Source organism: Gavialis gangeticus, unplaced genomic scaffold, assembly GCF_001723915.1.
Source record: "Gavialis gangeticus isolate Ggan-Ray unplaced genomic scaffold, GavGan_comp1, whole genome shotgun sequence".
Classification (NCBI taxonomy): domain Eukaryota; kingdom Metazoa; phylum Chordata; order Crocodylia; family Gavialidae; genus Gavialis; species Gavialis gangeticus.
The window spans coordinates 1,558,538-1,573,956 of NW_017728964.1; the positions used below are offsets into that span (position 1 = coordinate 1,558,538).

A 15,419-nucleotide genomic window follows, 5' to 3' on the forward strand; every position below is an offset into this window, starting at 1 on the left:
CAGATCCTGATGTGAACCCCTTATATACTTATAAGCAGCCACCAGGTCCCCACTGAGCATGCGCTTTTCCAGGCTGAAGAGTCCCATGGCTCTCAGCCTCTCTTCATAAGGCCTATTCTCTTGCCCTCTGATCATGCAAGTGGCTCTCCTCTGGACTTCTCTCAAGCTTCCTTCTTGAATTGTGGAGCCCAGAATTAGATGCAGTACTCCAGCTGTGACCTCACCAAAGCCGAGTACAGAGGGAGGATGACATCCTGAGATTTACTTGAGAAGCATCTATGGATGGAAGCCGGAGTTTTGTTTGCTTTGCCAGATGCGACATCTCATTGGTGGCTCATGTTTATCTTATGGTGAATTATGACCCCCAAGTCTCTTTCAGCCGTAGTGCTAGCAAGCATAGCACTGCTGAGCCTATAAGCATGCTGCGGGTTTTTTCTCGCAAGGTGGAGTACCTTACATTTATCTATATTTAACGTCATGTACATTGAACATTATTGAACGTATCCGCCCACTTACAAAGTTTATCCAGGTCTGCCTGGATCACTAGCCTGTGCTCTGGTGTGGATGCTGTGCCCCAAAGTTTAGTGTCATCAGCAAACTTAGCCAGTGCACTTGTGACACCAATGTCCACATCATTGATAAAGATGTGAAAAAGAACCGGTCCAAAGGCAAAGCCTTGGGGGACACCAATGGTCACAGAGTGCTATGATGATTTGCTCCCATCGACCACTACTCTCTGGGTCTGACTTCAGAGCCAATTACCCAGCCATCAGACTGTGTTGAAGCTGAGGCCACAGTTGGCCATTTTTTCCATGAGGAGGTCATGGGACACCAGATCAAAAGCTTTTTTAAAGTCCAGATGTATGACATCAATCTCTCCTCCCTTGTCCAGGTAATGTGTCACCTGGTTATAGAAAGAGATGAGATTGGTCAAGCAAGACCTACCCACAACAAACCTGTGCTGGCTATCCCTCACGATGTTGCCTTCCGACAGCTTATCCAGAAGGACCTCCTTGATAATTTTCTCCAAAATCTTACAGGGAATTGAGGTCAAGCTGATTGGCCTGTAATTCCCAGGATCAACTTTCCGCTCCTCCTTAAAGATGGGTACCATATTGGCCTTCTTCCAGTCCTCAGGTACTTCACCTGAGTGCCATGAATTTTCTAATAGTTTTGTTATCCTTGATATTTTTGTTATCTTTGATATGTGTGGCTAGATGGAGCTCGGTTACAGCCTTGGCTTTCCTGATCCGTTCCCTGCAGGTACAGACCAATGTTGAGTACTTCTCCTTGATGGTACTTCCAACATTCCATCCTTTATAAGTCTGTCTTTTGAGGTATAGGAGGTCTCCTCAAGTTCCCTGCTGAGCCAAGGGGGTTGCTGAGCCCTTTTACTACCCTTCCTCCTAGATGGGATGGTCATCCCATGTGCTGTCTGGATCACTCCCTTGAGGAGCAACCACTCCTCTTGGACTCTTCTGCCTGTCAAGTCGTGGTCCCTTAGGGCCTCAACAATGAGCCTCCTGAGCTTGTTAAAGTCAGCTTTCCTGCAGTCAAGGACTTCTGTATTGCTGACTGACTTGTCACCTTTGCGATGGATAGTAAAGGTGATTAGCTTGTGATCACTGTCACCCAGCTTTCCATCAATTCTTAGGTCACTGACTTAGATCATCCCCTCTGGCCAGTACCAGGTCCAGCAATGTTTGCCCCTCAGACTTCTTGGGTCAGGTAGAGCTCATCCACACATGTGAGGAAGCTTTGTGACCGATCGGATTTGGCCGACTGCTTTTCCCATGAGATGCCCGGGTAGTTAGTCTCCCATGATAACCTTGCACCAAGAGCGTACCACCTCAACCAGTTCCCTGCCAAATTCCTGGTCCAGCTGTTGTTTCTGGTTAGGAGGTCTGTAGTAGACTCCTACTATGATGTCCCCTGTGCCATGTTCCCCATGTATTTTAACCCAGAGAGACTCCAGTCATCCTTCCTGGGTGACAATGTCAATTTGTAGGGACATGTAGCAATTCTTGACAGAGAGAGCTACACCCCTACCCCTTTTTTCTGCACGATTATGCCTGTACAGGGTACAGCCATTTATACCTGTGGCCCAGTGAATGGTGGAGTCCCACCAGGGGTCGTTGGGGGTGCTCTGTGGTGGTTAGGGGTCGCTGGGGGGCTTTGGGAGTGCGGGGGTGCAACGGGCCTGCACCCGTGCATCTCGTGCTGCTCCCTGAGCCTGTTTTAAGTGCATTAATGCACTTTAATGAATTGTGTCTAAATTTGATACTTGCATTCGTGGGTATCAAATTTAGTCATGATTAGCTGAAGAATCTGCAATTGTCTGCAAAATCAACTCTAAAAAAAAAATAATAATAATAAAAATAAAATGGCTCCCTAGTAGGAGCCAGTGGTCCTTGCTGCCTCACAGCCTACCCAGGAAGGGAAGGCACCAGCTGGTGGGGTGGCACAAAAGGGAACAAGCAACCATGATGGCAGTCACCCCCTTGTCCCCCCTTGGGATGGTAGATGGCAGCCTCCCTACCATGTCTTCTTCCCCTGGGGCCTCTCTGCTAATCAGTGACATGGGCCGGGACCTCTGGGAAATTGGCTTCAAAATCAGCTGTTTGGGCCATGATCAAGCCATAAAAATTCCTGTGTCTGGCCATAAATTAATTAGGCCCCTATTTATAAGCTGGGCAAAGAGCAAGTCATTGGAAAAAATATTTCCCTCTGACATGAGAGAGAGAATGGAGGGCAAAGAGGGACCCACCTGTTCAGAGAAGTTGAGTTAGAGAGAGATTATAGTAGTTTCTTTAAAAAGAACCTATCAGTTGTAATTCCAGTCAGAACATAGACTGGATTCCTGCTATTGGAACCTAGAAGGCTTAAGGGATGCCTCTACAAATTCAAGAATGTATCTGATGATATGTGTGTGCTGCTCTGGGGACTTTCAGAAACACTTTAATCAAGAAGGATCTGAGGATAGGAATATAAAACAGTCTCAGAAGGATTAATTGTACAGCAAACAAGGAAGATGAAAGAAGATATCTCCCTCTGCTTGCGCATTGATTTATGAAATTGGACCAGATGTTAACAAAGCAGTGCAACTGGTTCATTCATATCAAGACCACTACTTTTGACACTGTGGTACCAAGGAAATAATCAATTCCTGTTGCCATTGAAGTGGAGGATGCAGCGAACATGAGATTTTACATTGCCAGCTTGTATTTGTCTACTCTTTGCAGGTGCTGACATTAGCAAGCAATGAAAGAATACCCTTGAACCCAACTATGAGGCTGCTCTTTGAGATCAGTCACCTTCGCACAGCCACTCCAGCAACAGTGTCCAGAGCAGGTGAGTCATGAAACAAGAAGATAGAATTCATGTGCACTTGCAATATGCAAATGGATCTAGATTTAGCCTGGGATTTTTTAATGGATGTGAAGGAGTTAAATATAAATTGCCCACTGACATTTCATATTTGGCTTCCCTTTGAAACTCCCAGACTTATTCCATAGTGCCATTAGTAGCCAGATAGGTGATAGAGGAATGAGTAAACCCCTTCAGAAAAACAAGGATAGTCCAGAGTCTTAAGCCAAAACACTAATCACATCAGTGGAGGGTTGCCTGGAAACACAAGCTATTTCTTGTTACACTTTTCTTCTGAATCATGTAGTTAGTAGCTTGAGATTTAAGCAGAATTCACCAGAGCACCCCAAGTGATGACAAGATCGAACGGTCACAAACTCTGCCATGACCGATTCAGGCTGGACATAAGAAAGAACTTCTTCCCTGGCCGAGCCCCCAAGTTTTGGAATAGACTGCCGCCAGAGACGGTTCAAACACCCACTTTGAATGCCTTCAAGATGCATTTGGATGCTTATCTTGCTGGAATCCTATGATCCCTGCTGACTTCCTGCCCCGGGGCAGGGGGCTGGACTCGATCCTCTGGGGTCCCTTCCAGCCTAAATGTCTATGAAATCTATGAAATGAGTGACAGGTAATGAAGAGCAGGAGAATTCCAGTAGTGTTTAATGAACTCCATTGTAGGGTAATGGATGAATGCAATGAGACAGTCCCTGCACAGAAGAGCTTGCAATCTAAATAGGTAAGGCATGCAGTGTAAGAGAATGGAAGGATTGTTGTCCCTTTGTTATAAGTGAGGAGGCTTAGAGAAGTGGATGTAAACCATGTACTAATTTTCCATGATGTTGCTTCCATAGACCTGGTCCTATCAGAACCATTCTGAGAAGTCTGACAGCTCTCAAGGCACTTGCATACATCCTTCACAACTAGCATGCCAGTCCCAGGACACAGATATGCCATCCTGTCTAGCCTATTAGTTCTTTAGTTGCTAGTTCTTATGCTTACCAACCCTTATTTTTCCCTTTTTGTGGAGAGTACTTGGCTGTAGGTGTAGAGATTGTGCCTTCATGTGTGGACAAACAGCATCCAGCACTTTGTGAAGGTCATCAGCCCACATGCAATAGATATAAGGAAGCAATGCTACCTGGATGCCATGAAGTGCAGTTGAAAGTTCTGCTAGTCCTTCAGAGGTAGTGCAGTGATCAAAATAGAAATCACCAGGCATGTAGCAGGATAATTACTGTACTTATTAAATGGTTATTTGAATGAATGGTAGTGTTAAAGTGATGTTATAGCTGTGATGGTCCAAGGAATAATTCAAGAAAAGGATTTCTTAGGATGATATATTTTATTGAACCAACTGCATAGTTGCAATAGAGTTAGACAAGCTTTCACATATGAGATATTTTTGCACATCAAAACAAAGATGGTGTTACATCCTTGCTGTACCTGTCTTTCTTGCACTGTGCCTGTAGGGATTCTGTACATCAACCCAGCAGACTTGGGCTGGAATCCTCCAGTGAGCAGTTGGATTGACAGACGAGAATACCAGTCAGAACGTGCTAACCTGACCATTTTGTTTGACAAGTACCTGCCACCTTGCCTGGATACACTTAGAGTGAGGTATAGTATAAAAGATATATATTACCTGTGCTTCAAGCAACTAAAGAGTAGCACCTGTGGCAGAATGCCACCTCTGTCTCTCCCCAAAAACTCGGCTATGAGACAATTTGGTTAACATGGTTCCTGCAGAAGGCAGGCATCCCATCTTTTTAGGTAACCCTGAGTTGTAACCTGAGTTGGATACATTCCTGAGGGAAGGGGGAAACCTGGTCCCTCTGCCTACATGACTGGCATCACATACCTGGGTGGGGGGGCTTAGGCTCCCTATTGTTTTAAGCAATGCCAGTCTACCCAGCAACCAGTGATGCATTTCAAATTGGTTAGCTGGTAGTCAACAGGTGCTGGCCTCCATTGGACCAGGTAAATGAGGTCATAAGGCCTACATAAGTTAAGGACTGCCCAGGAGGAGGGGCACTAGCCATGATGAAAACAGAGAGAGAGAGAGAGAAACTGGACCATCTGAAACTTGCTCTCTCTCTTGAAACTCATGATCAATTAACTGCCTACTTCCAGAGGGAATCTCCACCTGCCTCTGGATGATACTCGTGAGTAAGCTACCTGAGATCCAACTAGATATATAGGTTTTAGTAACTCAGATGTGTAATCAAAGGCTGCCCAGCCACCCTGTTTGCTGTATGGGATTTCTTTGATATTGCTATACCATGTACCCTATTCCAAAACTACTCCTTGTAACCAGTAAAGGTCTCCTTTTTACCTGGTGTGGGAGACGTATTGGGAGTGGGTCTATATTTTGCTTTGGGGTCCCCTTGTTTCAGCTGACTAAGGGAGACCACTATTTGTGCTTCAGACTGAATAAAGCACCCCAAGTTCTTGGAGTGGGTCTAGTACCCTCCAGGACTACTAGACCTGTGTTTCCCAGGGGACACAGAGCCAGGATCAGTCTAGACCCTGGGTGGTGGCTGCGTTACCCCCAGGCTAGTGGGTGTGGTCCAGGAAGGGGGTTAACCAAACATGAGGCGCCCCAGGGAGGCACTTGAAGCCTGCAAGGTGCGCAGTGATTTGGGTGGCTTAGCACAGGAGCACCCCCTACTAGCCTGCCACAGCACCCACCACATCTCCAAGCCCAGCAGGTTTGGGTTGTAATAGGCATATGACACCATTGAACATTTTCCTTCCCTGCCCCTGAAAGGCCAGGGCATTTTTGGTTTAACATAAGTTTGTATGGGAAAGGAGAAATAACTCCAAAACTCACTTTCTTCACTTAGCTGGGGCCCACTGTTCATATCCTTCACATATCCTACCACAACAAAGAAGAATGCAAACAATTTGTCAGGCAAAAAGTTTCTATCTAATTATGAGCAAAGTTGGGGGATGGGTCACCTGCCTTACAAGTGCTTTGGTGGGCTGGCTGCTGATTGAAGAAGCAAGGAACAAGGCTACAGTCCAAATTTTTATTCTTTACACTTAAACTGCAAGATGCACACTTATCCCAGAATTTGTCTAATGGGTGCAGCAGAGCGCATGTTCTCACCTGAATTCTCAGGGAAGGACTTGGTGAGGTAGATGGGATCACACTAGCCCTAGGTTCTTTCGGGGCTTCCTTTGTTTTCTCTTTATAATTCTGATTAATCCTATGTATGTGTGTGTATATGGGATGTTTCTGGGATGTTTGGGAACCAATGTAAGCTTGACTCTCCAGTGATCTGCAAGGTTTCTGTTATCCCAAATCTATGTTCTTGTTAAGTTACAGTTTTTGTGGGAGAAATTCTTATCAATTTCATTAGTGGTGTGGAATGTCTCTGTCACTTTTCTTCTTTTCTTTACTTCCTTAATAGTCTCACTAACAAAGCTGTCTTCTTTGTATCTGTCTAAAGTTTTTAACAGCTTGGTTATGAAAACCAGAAAGGGCTATGCAATGCCAAATGTACAACCTGCATCACCCAGTGTGGGACACCTGGCATCAAACCCTCCTCAGTGAAAAATAATGAACAAAAACAAAATCCAAATATATCTTTTAATTATAACAATAGAAGACAACAGAATAACAATAGCACAATAACAATTGACCCAGCACAATAACATCAAACATCAAAGAGCAAATGAAAACCTTACACAGAAAAGCATTAAAAATCACAATACATATATATGTTCATTATATTTCTCCTTGGTAGTGAATAATTTGCTAACCAGCTTCACCGTTGCTGCTACTCCTTGTATTTTGAATCCGGTTAGCAGCACATTGAATGCATCACCTTCTCTGGACCCTCTGGATGGATCCAACACACTTCTACTATTTTTTCTTCCCTTCAGAGCAGGACACATGCTACTCTGGTTGAAAGAAAAGTCATCCAAATTTCCCTCAGCCTCCTTCAGTTCTTGAGACACAGGACAGACTTTTTTGCCTCTCTGCCAGCTCACCCAGCCCTGATCAGTGTTTTCAATAGGACAGTTCCTTACCATGTACCAGACCCTGCCCCTGTTCACAGAGGGCTCTTGTACACGTGATGATGGTTTAGTTCTTTAGGGTTGCATTCTTTGTCCCATAAATTGAAATGGTGGGTTTTATTTTTCCATCGTTGTTTACACACCATTGCTCTTAAATCTCATGAAATGCTCAGTGTGCTATTCACAGTCAATTACTGCAGGGAGTGCTGCATAACAGTCCATCCTGCTGGTCTCTTCATACTAAATTAGAGTAGGGGGTGCCACACACCACTGTTCCCTGCTACAGACTGGCAATACCTGTAGCTCACAGCTTGCTGATATGTACAGGTGATGAAAAATGGTGTGATTTCATTAATTTAATAATTTAATTAAGTGTAATTTGATTAATTTCTTTATTTTACACAAATCTGCACCCCATGAATTTCTTACATCTTTGTGGACATATTGGAGTGTGGTGGTGCACAAATTCGAACTCTGATAATGCACTCCCTGCATTATCTCACAGATTCACAGAAGTTTAGGGCTGGAAGGGACCTTGTGAGATCATAGGGTCCGGCCCCCTGCTCTGGAGTTTATGATCATTGTTTCTGGTTTTCCCCCCTGGGGTACTTTGGTGAATAGTTGTTCATTTAGCCCCTGGTGCTTACCCTTAATACATTTGTAGGCTGCCACCAAATCCCCCCAAAGTCGTCTCTTTTTAGGCTGAACAGTCCCATGTCTGTCAGCCTTTCCTCATATGGTTTGTTCTTCAGGCTTCTGAACATATGAGTGGCTCTTCTCTGGACTCTCTCACACTTCTCCACATCCTTCTTGAAGTGTGATGCACAGAACTGGACGTGATACTTCAGCTGTGGCTTCACCAATGCTGAGTAGCGTGAAAGAATAACTTCCTTAGTTTTGCTCTAGGTGGATTGGTTGATGCATGCCAGTGTGTTGTTTGCTCTGCTAACTGTATCATCACACTGGTGGCTCGTATTCATTTTATGGTCAATTATGACCCCCAGGATGTGGTGCTAGCTAGCGTAGCATGACCAAGCCTGTAAGTTTTGTTGTGGATTTTTCCTCCCCAGATGGAGCACTTTATATTTCTCAGTGTTGAACAGCATCTGGTTCTGGTCTGCCCATCTGACTAATCTGTCTAGATCATCCTGGATTGTCAGCCTACCCTGATGCGTGGCTGCACTTTCCCACAGTGGTGATTGGTGATATCTCAGCAGCTGAGGATGCCCCAGAGGCTTCTGACCCTGTGTATTCACAGCAATCCAGTACCTCCATTAGCAGCTGGAGGTATCTGTTATGGGCCACATCACACAGTGGGGTGCCCTGCCACTGTGTTCTGGAAAAGTCCATGTGGAAAGCAGCCCTTAGCATCTTCACCTTGATATGGCACTGAACTGCCATCCTGTTATTCCCCTGCTTACCCATTCTTCTGGCAACATCAAGGTAGATGTGCCAGTTAGCCCCTGGACTTGCAGACAAACTGGTGCACAACCTCAGGATCCTCCAGCACCTGCACAAGGCTCTTTGATTTGGCTATGGTCCAGTTGGACCTAGACTCAGTCCACTTCATTCTCCCTCGAATATCAAACATCTTTGATCAATAAGGGGTACCCCAGGGAGCTGTGCACTCAATTTATAAGTCTTGAGGTAACAGAGCCAAAGGAAGTTCACCTCCCTCCCACCCTGTTGTTGCTGGACAAAGTTTGGACATTGGATATGCTGCTGACAGGCAGGGTCAAGGCAGGGAACAGGGCTCTGCACCAGTGGCAACTTTGTATCTTACGTGAATATTTGTTCTGGATGTCTTTTAGTCTTGCTAGGTCTTTTAGCCCCATGTATGTCATGGCACAGTAGCAGGTTACCCAGTAGGCCATGTACTGAGATGCCTTTGATGGGTGCCCACAGGTGCTCTGTTGGGGCATGGCACAGCAGGCTACCCAGTGACCAATGTCAGACACTGTTCCCATTGGGACATGGTCTGAACTGCTGAGCAGTTCAGACATAGCTGGTGAAGGAATGAATGCTGACAGAACTCACCCACTATCCATTAAGTGGGCGTGCTTAATGCTTATGTGGGCACACAGCACTTTCCTTGTCAGGTTTACGTAAAATCAGTGAGCAGTTAATGGTGCTATGGGGACAATTATGCTGCAGCCAGCTGAGGAGGGATGTTTTAGAGGGGCAGGGTAGAGGGGAGCAGGGTTCCTCATAGCTGTTGCCAGGCAAAGTCTGGAGATTTTTGCTGGGCACGTGAGAGCTATGCTGTGTGACTGTTGCAAGTTTTGGCACTAGTCAGCAGTGTTCACCAGGGCTCCCCCCCTGGCCTGCCAAGGGTGTCCTAAAACATTTGTTACACACAAATACCTGCAAATTGTAGCAGCACTTGGTGGACAAAGGGGCTCACTACATGAAAATTGTAGTGACACCCAATGGACAGAGGGGTTCACCACATGTCATTCAGTGTACATGTGATAGATTAGTAGCTGCACCATTCCAAGTTGTGTCATCGCACACTAAACTACATCAGGATGGGGATTAGTTTATGATGATGCAAACTCATTTAAATCACCAAAAACTCGCATACCTGTAAAGTATGATGTCATTAAGCTGCACAAAAGGGCAATTTTCATCACATACACAAGTGCCTCTGGGCCCAGCTACCACTCCCTTTTGGACCCGGCTACCACACCCCCTCCACCTTCATTGCTAGGATAGAATTTCTTATCTCCCCTTGACCTTCATAGTACACCCAACATGTCCACCAGCCACCACCATGTCCCCACTGTGTATGCTCAAGAGGGTCTTGCTGCCCTTCTCAAGATGAACTAATTTTTAAAAGTTCCCTTCTACAGGACGAGGGTGAGTTACATAAGCTTATAGGGACCATATAGGAATACATAAACTATACAAGGTTGCATACTAATTATTACCAAAATGACTATGTATAGCATCTATGTAATCTGGTACCCCTGTGGGGCTCTCTGACCTTTATTATTGTACTCTGTAGTATCGCTCTAATCTTCTATAGTGGGTATTAAGGACTTTACAAGTACCCAGATTCTATGATCATTCCAAATCTATCACAGGAAAGTTTCTCTGAAGTAAAGAGTTGAGCTCTTTCCCTATGAAGCTTCTGCTCTAAATGCATTTTGTGACAGGTTTGTAATAATTGAAGTTAGTGCTTGTCCATTTCCAGCCTGGACACAGTTCACTCTTGGCATCAGTTCAGTCAAAAACAATTGTTTTCTTTTCAATATAATTAAGGTTTGCAGTAAGTCATTTAAGCTCCCTGGGCATTTGAACACCTGTTCCAGGGGTGGGGAGTGCTTTAATTACAGTAGCTTTGAGTGACACATGAGATGCTGCAGCACTTTAATTAGCAGCAGCATCCCCGTGCTTCAAAATGGCAGTGGGGGCACTAGAACTAAAGCTCACTTGATGAGCTTTAGTTCAAGCATCCCTGCTGCCATTTTGAAGTGCAGGGATGCTGATACATGAAACATGGGATGCTGCTGGAGCACACTAATTACTACACTTCAATGCATGGTAATTACAGTGCATTGGAGCAGCCTCTCAGCCTGTCTACAGGCACCCTGTGTTCTGTACAGGTTGGACAGTTACCCATTTGACTTTCAACTAATGTCCATGTTTTAGGAAGGGTGACCAATGATGAGGCATCGAGGCCCCCATTCTGTTAAATATTTTTTTTGTATAGAGCTTCTATGAGGCTGTGCTTGCATAGCAGCCTTGGAAACGTATCATCTCAACTGGGAAATGACTGAGATTGGTAGGTATGGAGTTCTGGAGATTAGACTACCATCATTAATTCAACTGCCTTTACCAGTCAAGCTCAGTTAATGAGCAAAAAACCCAGCTTAAATATGTGTACACTGGGGCAGAGATCACTTGATCATAAACTAGGCAGCTGCTTCAGTGGGAAACGCACTAACAAAAGTGAGGGTTTACAGTAGCAGGGTTTTTGCTACCCTAACTGGGGGTTGTGTAACCAGTCAGCAGCACAATCTGTTTTCTGTGCATTGTGATGGAGTATGAAAACCACAGGATAAGCTGTAGGCAGTTATAAGCCAAATGTTTTTATAACTTGTTTAATTCAGAAATTGAAGCACCAACCATTCAAATAACAGGAATTATTTGATGAAAGGCTTTAGCGTTATTCTGGCTGCCTCAAATTAAGTTAATAATGCAGTAAATAGAATCTAAGTCAATGTAAAATGGCAAGATGAAATTGTTTATTTTATTATTTTTCTATCTGACTGTTCCTGAACTCATCCTGTTCTCAAGAAATATTTGCCTCTAGCAAATATCCTATTTTACTTCTTCCAAGAGGATCAAAGCTTGAGGCATTTTAAAATTTTTGATTACTGTTATTACTTGTGTGTGTGCTTGTGTCAGCAGGTCCAAGGAAGAGAAACTGGTGTTTTATTTATTTGTTGTACTGGTGAACAAGAGAGAAACCGCAAAACAGTAAAATATTAATATTCTGGAAGTGGATTTCAATGCATCTATCATGATGGTGAATGACTATTGTTATCAGTCCAGTTATACTGTACATGTGACCAATTTCCATCCCTTAGATTTAAGAAGATTATTCCTGTTCCAGAGCAGAGTATGATTCAGACATTATGTTTCCTCCTTGAATGTCTCCTGACTAAGGAAAACACTCCTCCTGATTGTCCCAAGGAGCTCTATGAACTTTACTTTGTTTTTGCTGTTGTCTGGGCCTTTGGTGGAACAATGTTCCAAGACCAGGTAAGGTGGAAGCTACTAAGTACACGATGAATTAAGTTTACCTCTCATTTAGACAGGACTTTCTTTTCTTACACTTCTTCAAAGTAGTGACTCCCAAGTGGCATTGTGTTTTAGTGGGGCTAAAAGTGTGTAACCGTCAATGGGGGAGGAATCTCCGGAACAGTGAAGGGTTCTGTTCCTTTGCTGATCTTATAGATAAAACATTTTTGCAAAAAGTGCTGTTATGTAAGAGGTAGTATAAGAAAGAAATGGACAGTGATCAAAGATAAGAGGGATTTTATTTAAAAATAATTATTGTGTTGTAAATATTAAGTTGAAGTACATTACATAACATGACAGTGGTTAAAGAGCAACCTTCCAGATGAATATATCATTGGAACAGCATATCAACCAGTTGCTAAAGCTTGTTATCCCATTGTAGATCAATAAGTAGAAGCTTCATTGTAATAGCATAAATCAAATCATACTTTGTTATCAGTGAACTCTGTTAAAGATGAACAAGTATAGGCAATAAAATTTCCAAAATTTCAAAAAATGAACAGAGCAGAATGTAGCACTGGGTTTGAGTCCATTTTATATACCCATTGGTGATTCTTTAGTTAGAATTTGTACAACAAGTTTACAGAGGCTTCAGAAGAGCTCATGTGCTGGGTGCATTCCAAGTGTGGCAGCATTCTGAAAATCTCATAAGTGTCACAACTGGGTGCTGAACACTTTTGGAAATATTATCTTTCTTTAGGTGTAAAAAGGATGACTGAACTCTTGGGTTAGGGACAGACATTCCAAAAGCCTCAGCCTGAATTTATTCAGTCGTTTCAGGTTAGTTTAACCTGCCTAGGTTGAACCAATTTGTAACAGAACAGACATTCCTTGCGGCCTAAGGAAATGCGGGCACAGTTGCCTGCAGTTGCTCAGGTCAGGAGCCGGGGGTGCTGGAGCACGCCTTTGGCTGCAGGAAAGCTGTGCTGGCAGGGTGTGGCCAGCCCATGTAGTAGCTTTGGCTGAACTGGCCAGAGAGGGGTTTAATTCCCCCCTCCATGTCCCACCAGCAGGGACCTGAGCCAGGGGTGCTGGGTGTTCCCCCTGCCTGCTGCAGCAGAGGGCCAGGATGGCCCCTGAGGCAGAGGGGGAAGGGAAGGGAGTTATTCCCCGCTCCACCTCCACTGCCTCCAGGGGACTGCAGCCTTGACTACCACCGCTTGCTCCCTGCGTGGAGGAAATGGAGGAATAATCCCCCTCCACCAGATGTCAGATGGAGGGGGAATAACCCCTGTCCCTGCCTCCTGCCTCAGGGGATCTGCCAGCTGGTATCTGGCTGTGCCCTCACCCAGCCACTGCAACGGCAAGGGGGCAGGGCCCTGGCAGCTGGGTGGGGGTCCCAGATGCCAGCTGGCAGGGTCCCTTAGGCAGAGGCTGGGAGCAGGGTTATTCCCCCCTCTGCCCCAGGGGCATCACAGCAGGGTCTGCCCTCCCCAGCCATTGCTGTTTGCTCTGTGCCCAGGGCAAGCAGCGAAATAAGCCCTGTCCTGCACCCTGATGTCCAGTGGAGGGGGCTTATTCTGTCACTTGCCCTGGGCATAGAGTGAGTGGCGGTGGTGGCTGGGGCAGCCAGACCCGGCTGCATGCCCTGGGCAGCAGAAGGAGGAACAGCCTCATTTCCTGCCCCATGCTAAAGGGGCCCTGTGAGCCAGCATGTGGACCTGCCCCTGCCGCTGTGTGGCTGCTGGAGAGGCAAGGGGGAAGCAACCATGATGGGGGCAGCAGTCCCTTTTATGGTTTCCCCAAGCACAAGCCTCTTCCCAGTGAGAAAAGCTGCTGTGGACCGCAGTGGTGGTGGTGGCTTGGAGGGCTGTGGCTCTCTCCAAGCCCTGGTGCTGCTGCACACAGTTTGTCACAGCTCTGCTAGTCCTGCAGTGGGGCCTCCCCACAAGGAAGGGGCTTATGCTCCCTGACACTATCACAGGGGCTGCTGCCCCCATCAAGGGCCCTGCCCCCTCACCACTGCAGCAGCTGGGCTGGGGCATGGCCAGACACCAGCTGGCAGGGCCTTTTTAGGTGGGGGGCAGGTACAGGGGTTATTTCCCTTCCCTCCAGCATCTGGTGGAGGGGGCTTATTCTGCTGCTTGCCCCAAGCAGGAAGTGAGCATGGTGGTGGCAGCGGTTGGGGTGGGCAGACCCGGCTGTGGTTCCCTAGGGACAATGGGGGTTGAGGGGGGAATGACTCTCCTCCCTGCCCCCTCTGCCTCCTGGGGCCATGCTGGCCCACTGCTGCAGCAGTGAGTGGGAGCCTCCATCAGACAGACCCAGCTCAGGTCCCTGCTGGTGGGACAGGCAGGGGGGAATTAAATGCCTCTCTGGCCAGACACCCACCCCTGCCTGTCCCTGCTTGTCCCTGCTTGGCTGGGGACCAGAGGGGCGTGGCTAGCCCTGCTCAGCTGGAGCACAGAGCCCAGCCCAGAGAGCATGCCGGGATACTGGTGGACTCTGGTTTCAGTTAAACCAGGAAGGGGTATGGGACAGACATTGCATAAACCAGTTTGAACTCGATCAGTTAAGTCTGATATAGTACACTCCACCAGGTTTATCTCAAACTGGTTTTGGCCATTTTTAAACTGGTTTATGTGCACTGAATGTCTGTACTGTTACAGGTTTAAACCAGTTTATGATCACTTAAACTGGTTTATATGTAAAGTCTGTCCCTAGCCTTGAAAATCTGTCCCAGAGTTTTTCTGAAAAACTAGTCCTAGGCATCACTGTTGTTGTGCCATAAATGCAGTTGCAGGGTCACTTTATCTGTAAATGTAGAAAGTTGAAAGTGGGTATCTTTTGGCGCTATGCCTGGCACACTGCTGTAAGACATTTGTTAGGTGCTGTATGAAAGTGTGTTGGTGAAATTCAGTCAAGTTTTTGATGGACTGATATCAACAAAGATGAAAGTACCAGTGAGCAGCATTGCGGCCAGAATCAGAATGGGACATATAAATTAATTACATCTCTTTTCCCAGTTGAGAGATATGGTTGTCATGAGTGACCTAAACTACCCTGACATCTTATGGGAGGAGCAGACAGCCAAATCTAGGTGCTCATGTAGGTTCTTAACCTGCATACAGGACCTCCACCTAACACAGGAGGTATGTGATTCCACTAGGGGAAACACCTTTCTGGACTTGATGTTAGTAACGAGGGATGACCTGGTGGGGAATCTGCAGGTACAAGGGAACCTAGGGGATAGTGACCATCGACTGATTGAATTCACT

At 45.8% G+C, this 15,419-nt stretch overlaps 1 protein-coding gene across 1 annotated transcript in view; it reads left to right on the plus strand.

Moving 5' to 3' along the window:
• DNAH9 (dynein axonemal heavy chain 9) overlaps positions 1-15,419 on the plus strand; it is a 609,139-nt gene that overhangs the window by 199,543 nt on the left and 394,177 nt on the right. Inside the window, exons 32-34 of the mRNA XM_019501495.1 lie at positions 3,243-3,351; positions 4,839-4,986; positions 11,988-12,162. Of these exons, the coding sequence (XP_019357040.1) occupies positions 3,243-3,351; positions 4,839-4,986; positions 11,988-12,162 (432 nt within the window). The remainder of the gene's footprint in view (positions 1-3,242; positions 3,352-4,838; positions 4,987-11,987; positions 12,163-15,419) is intronic.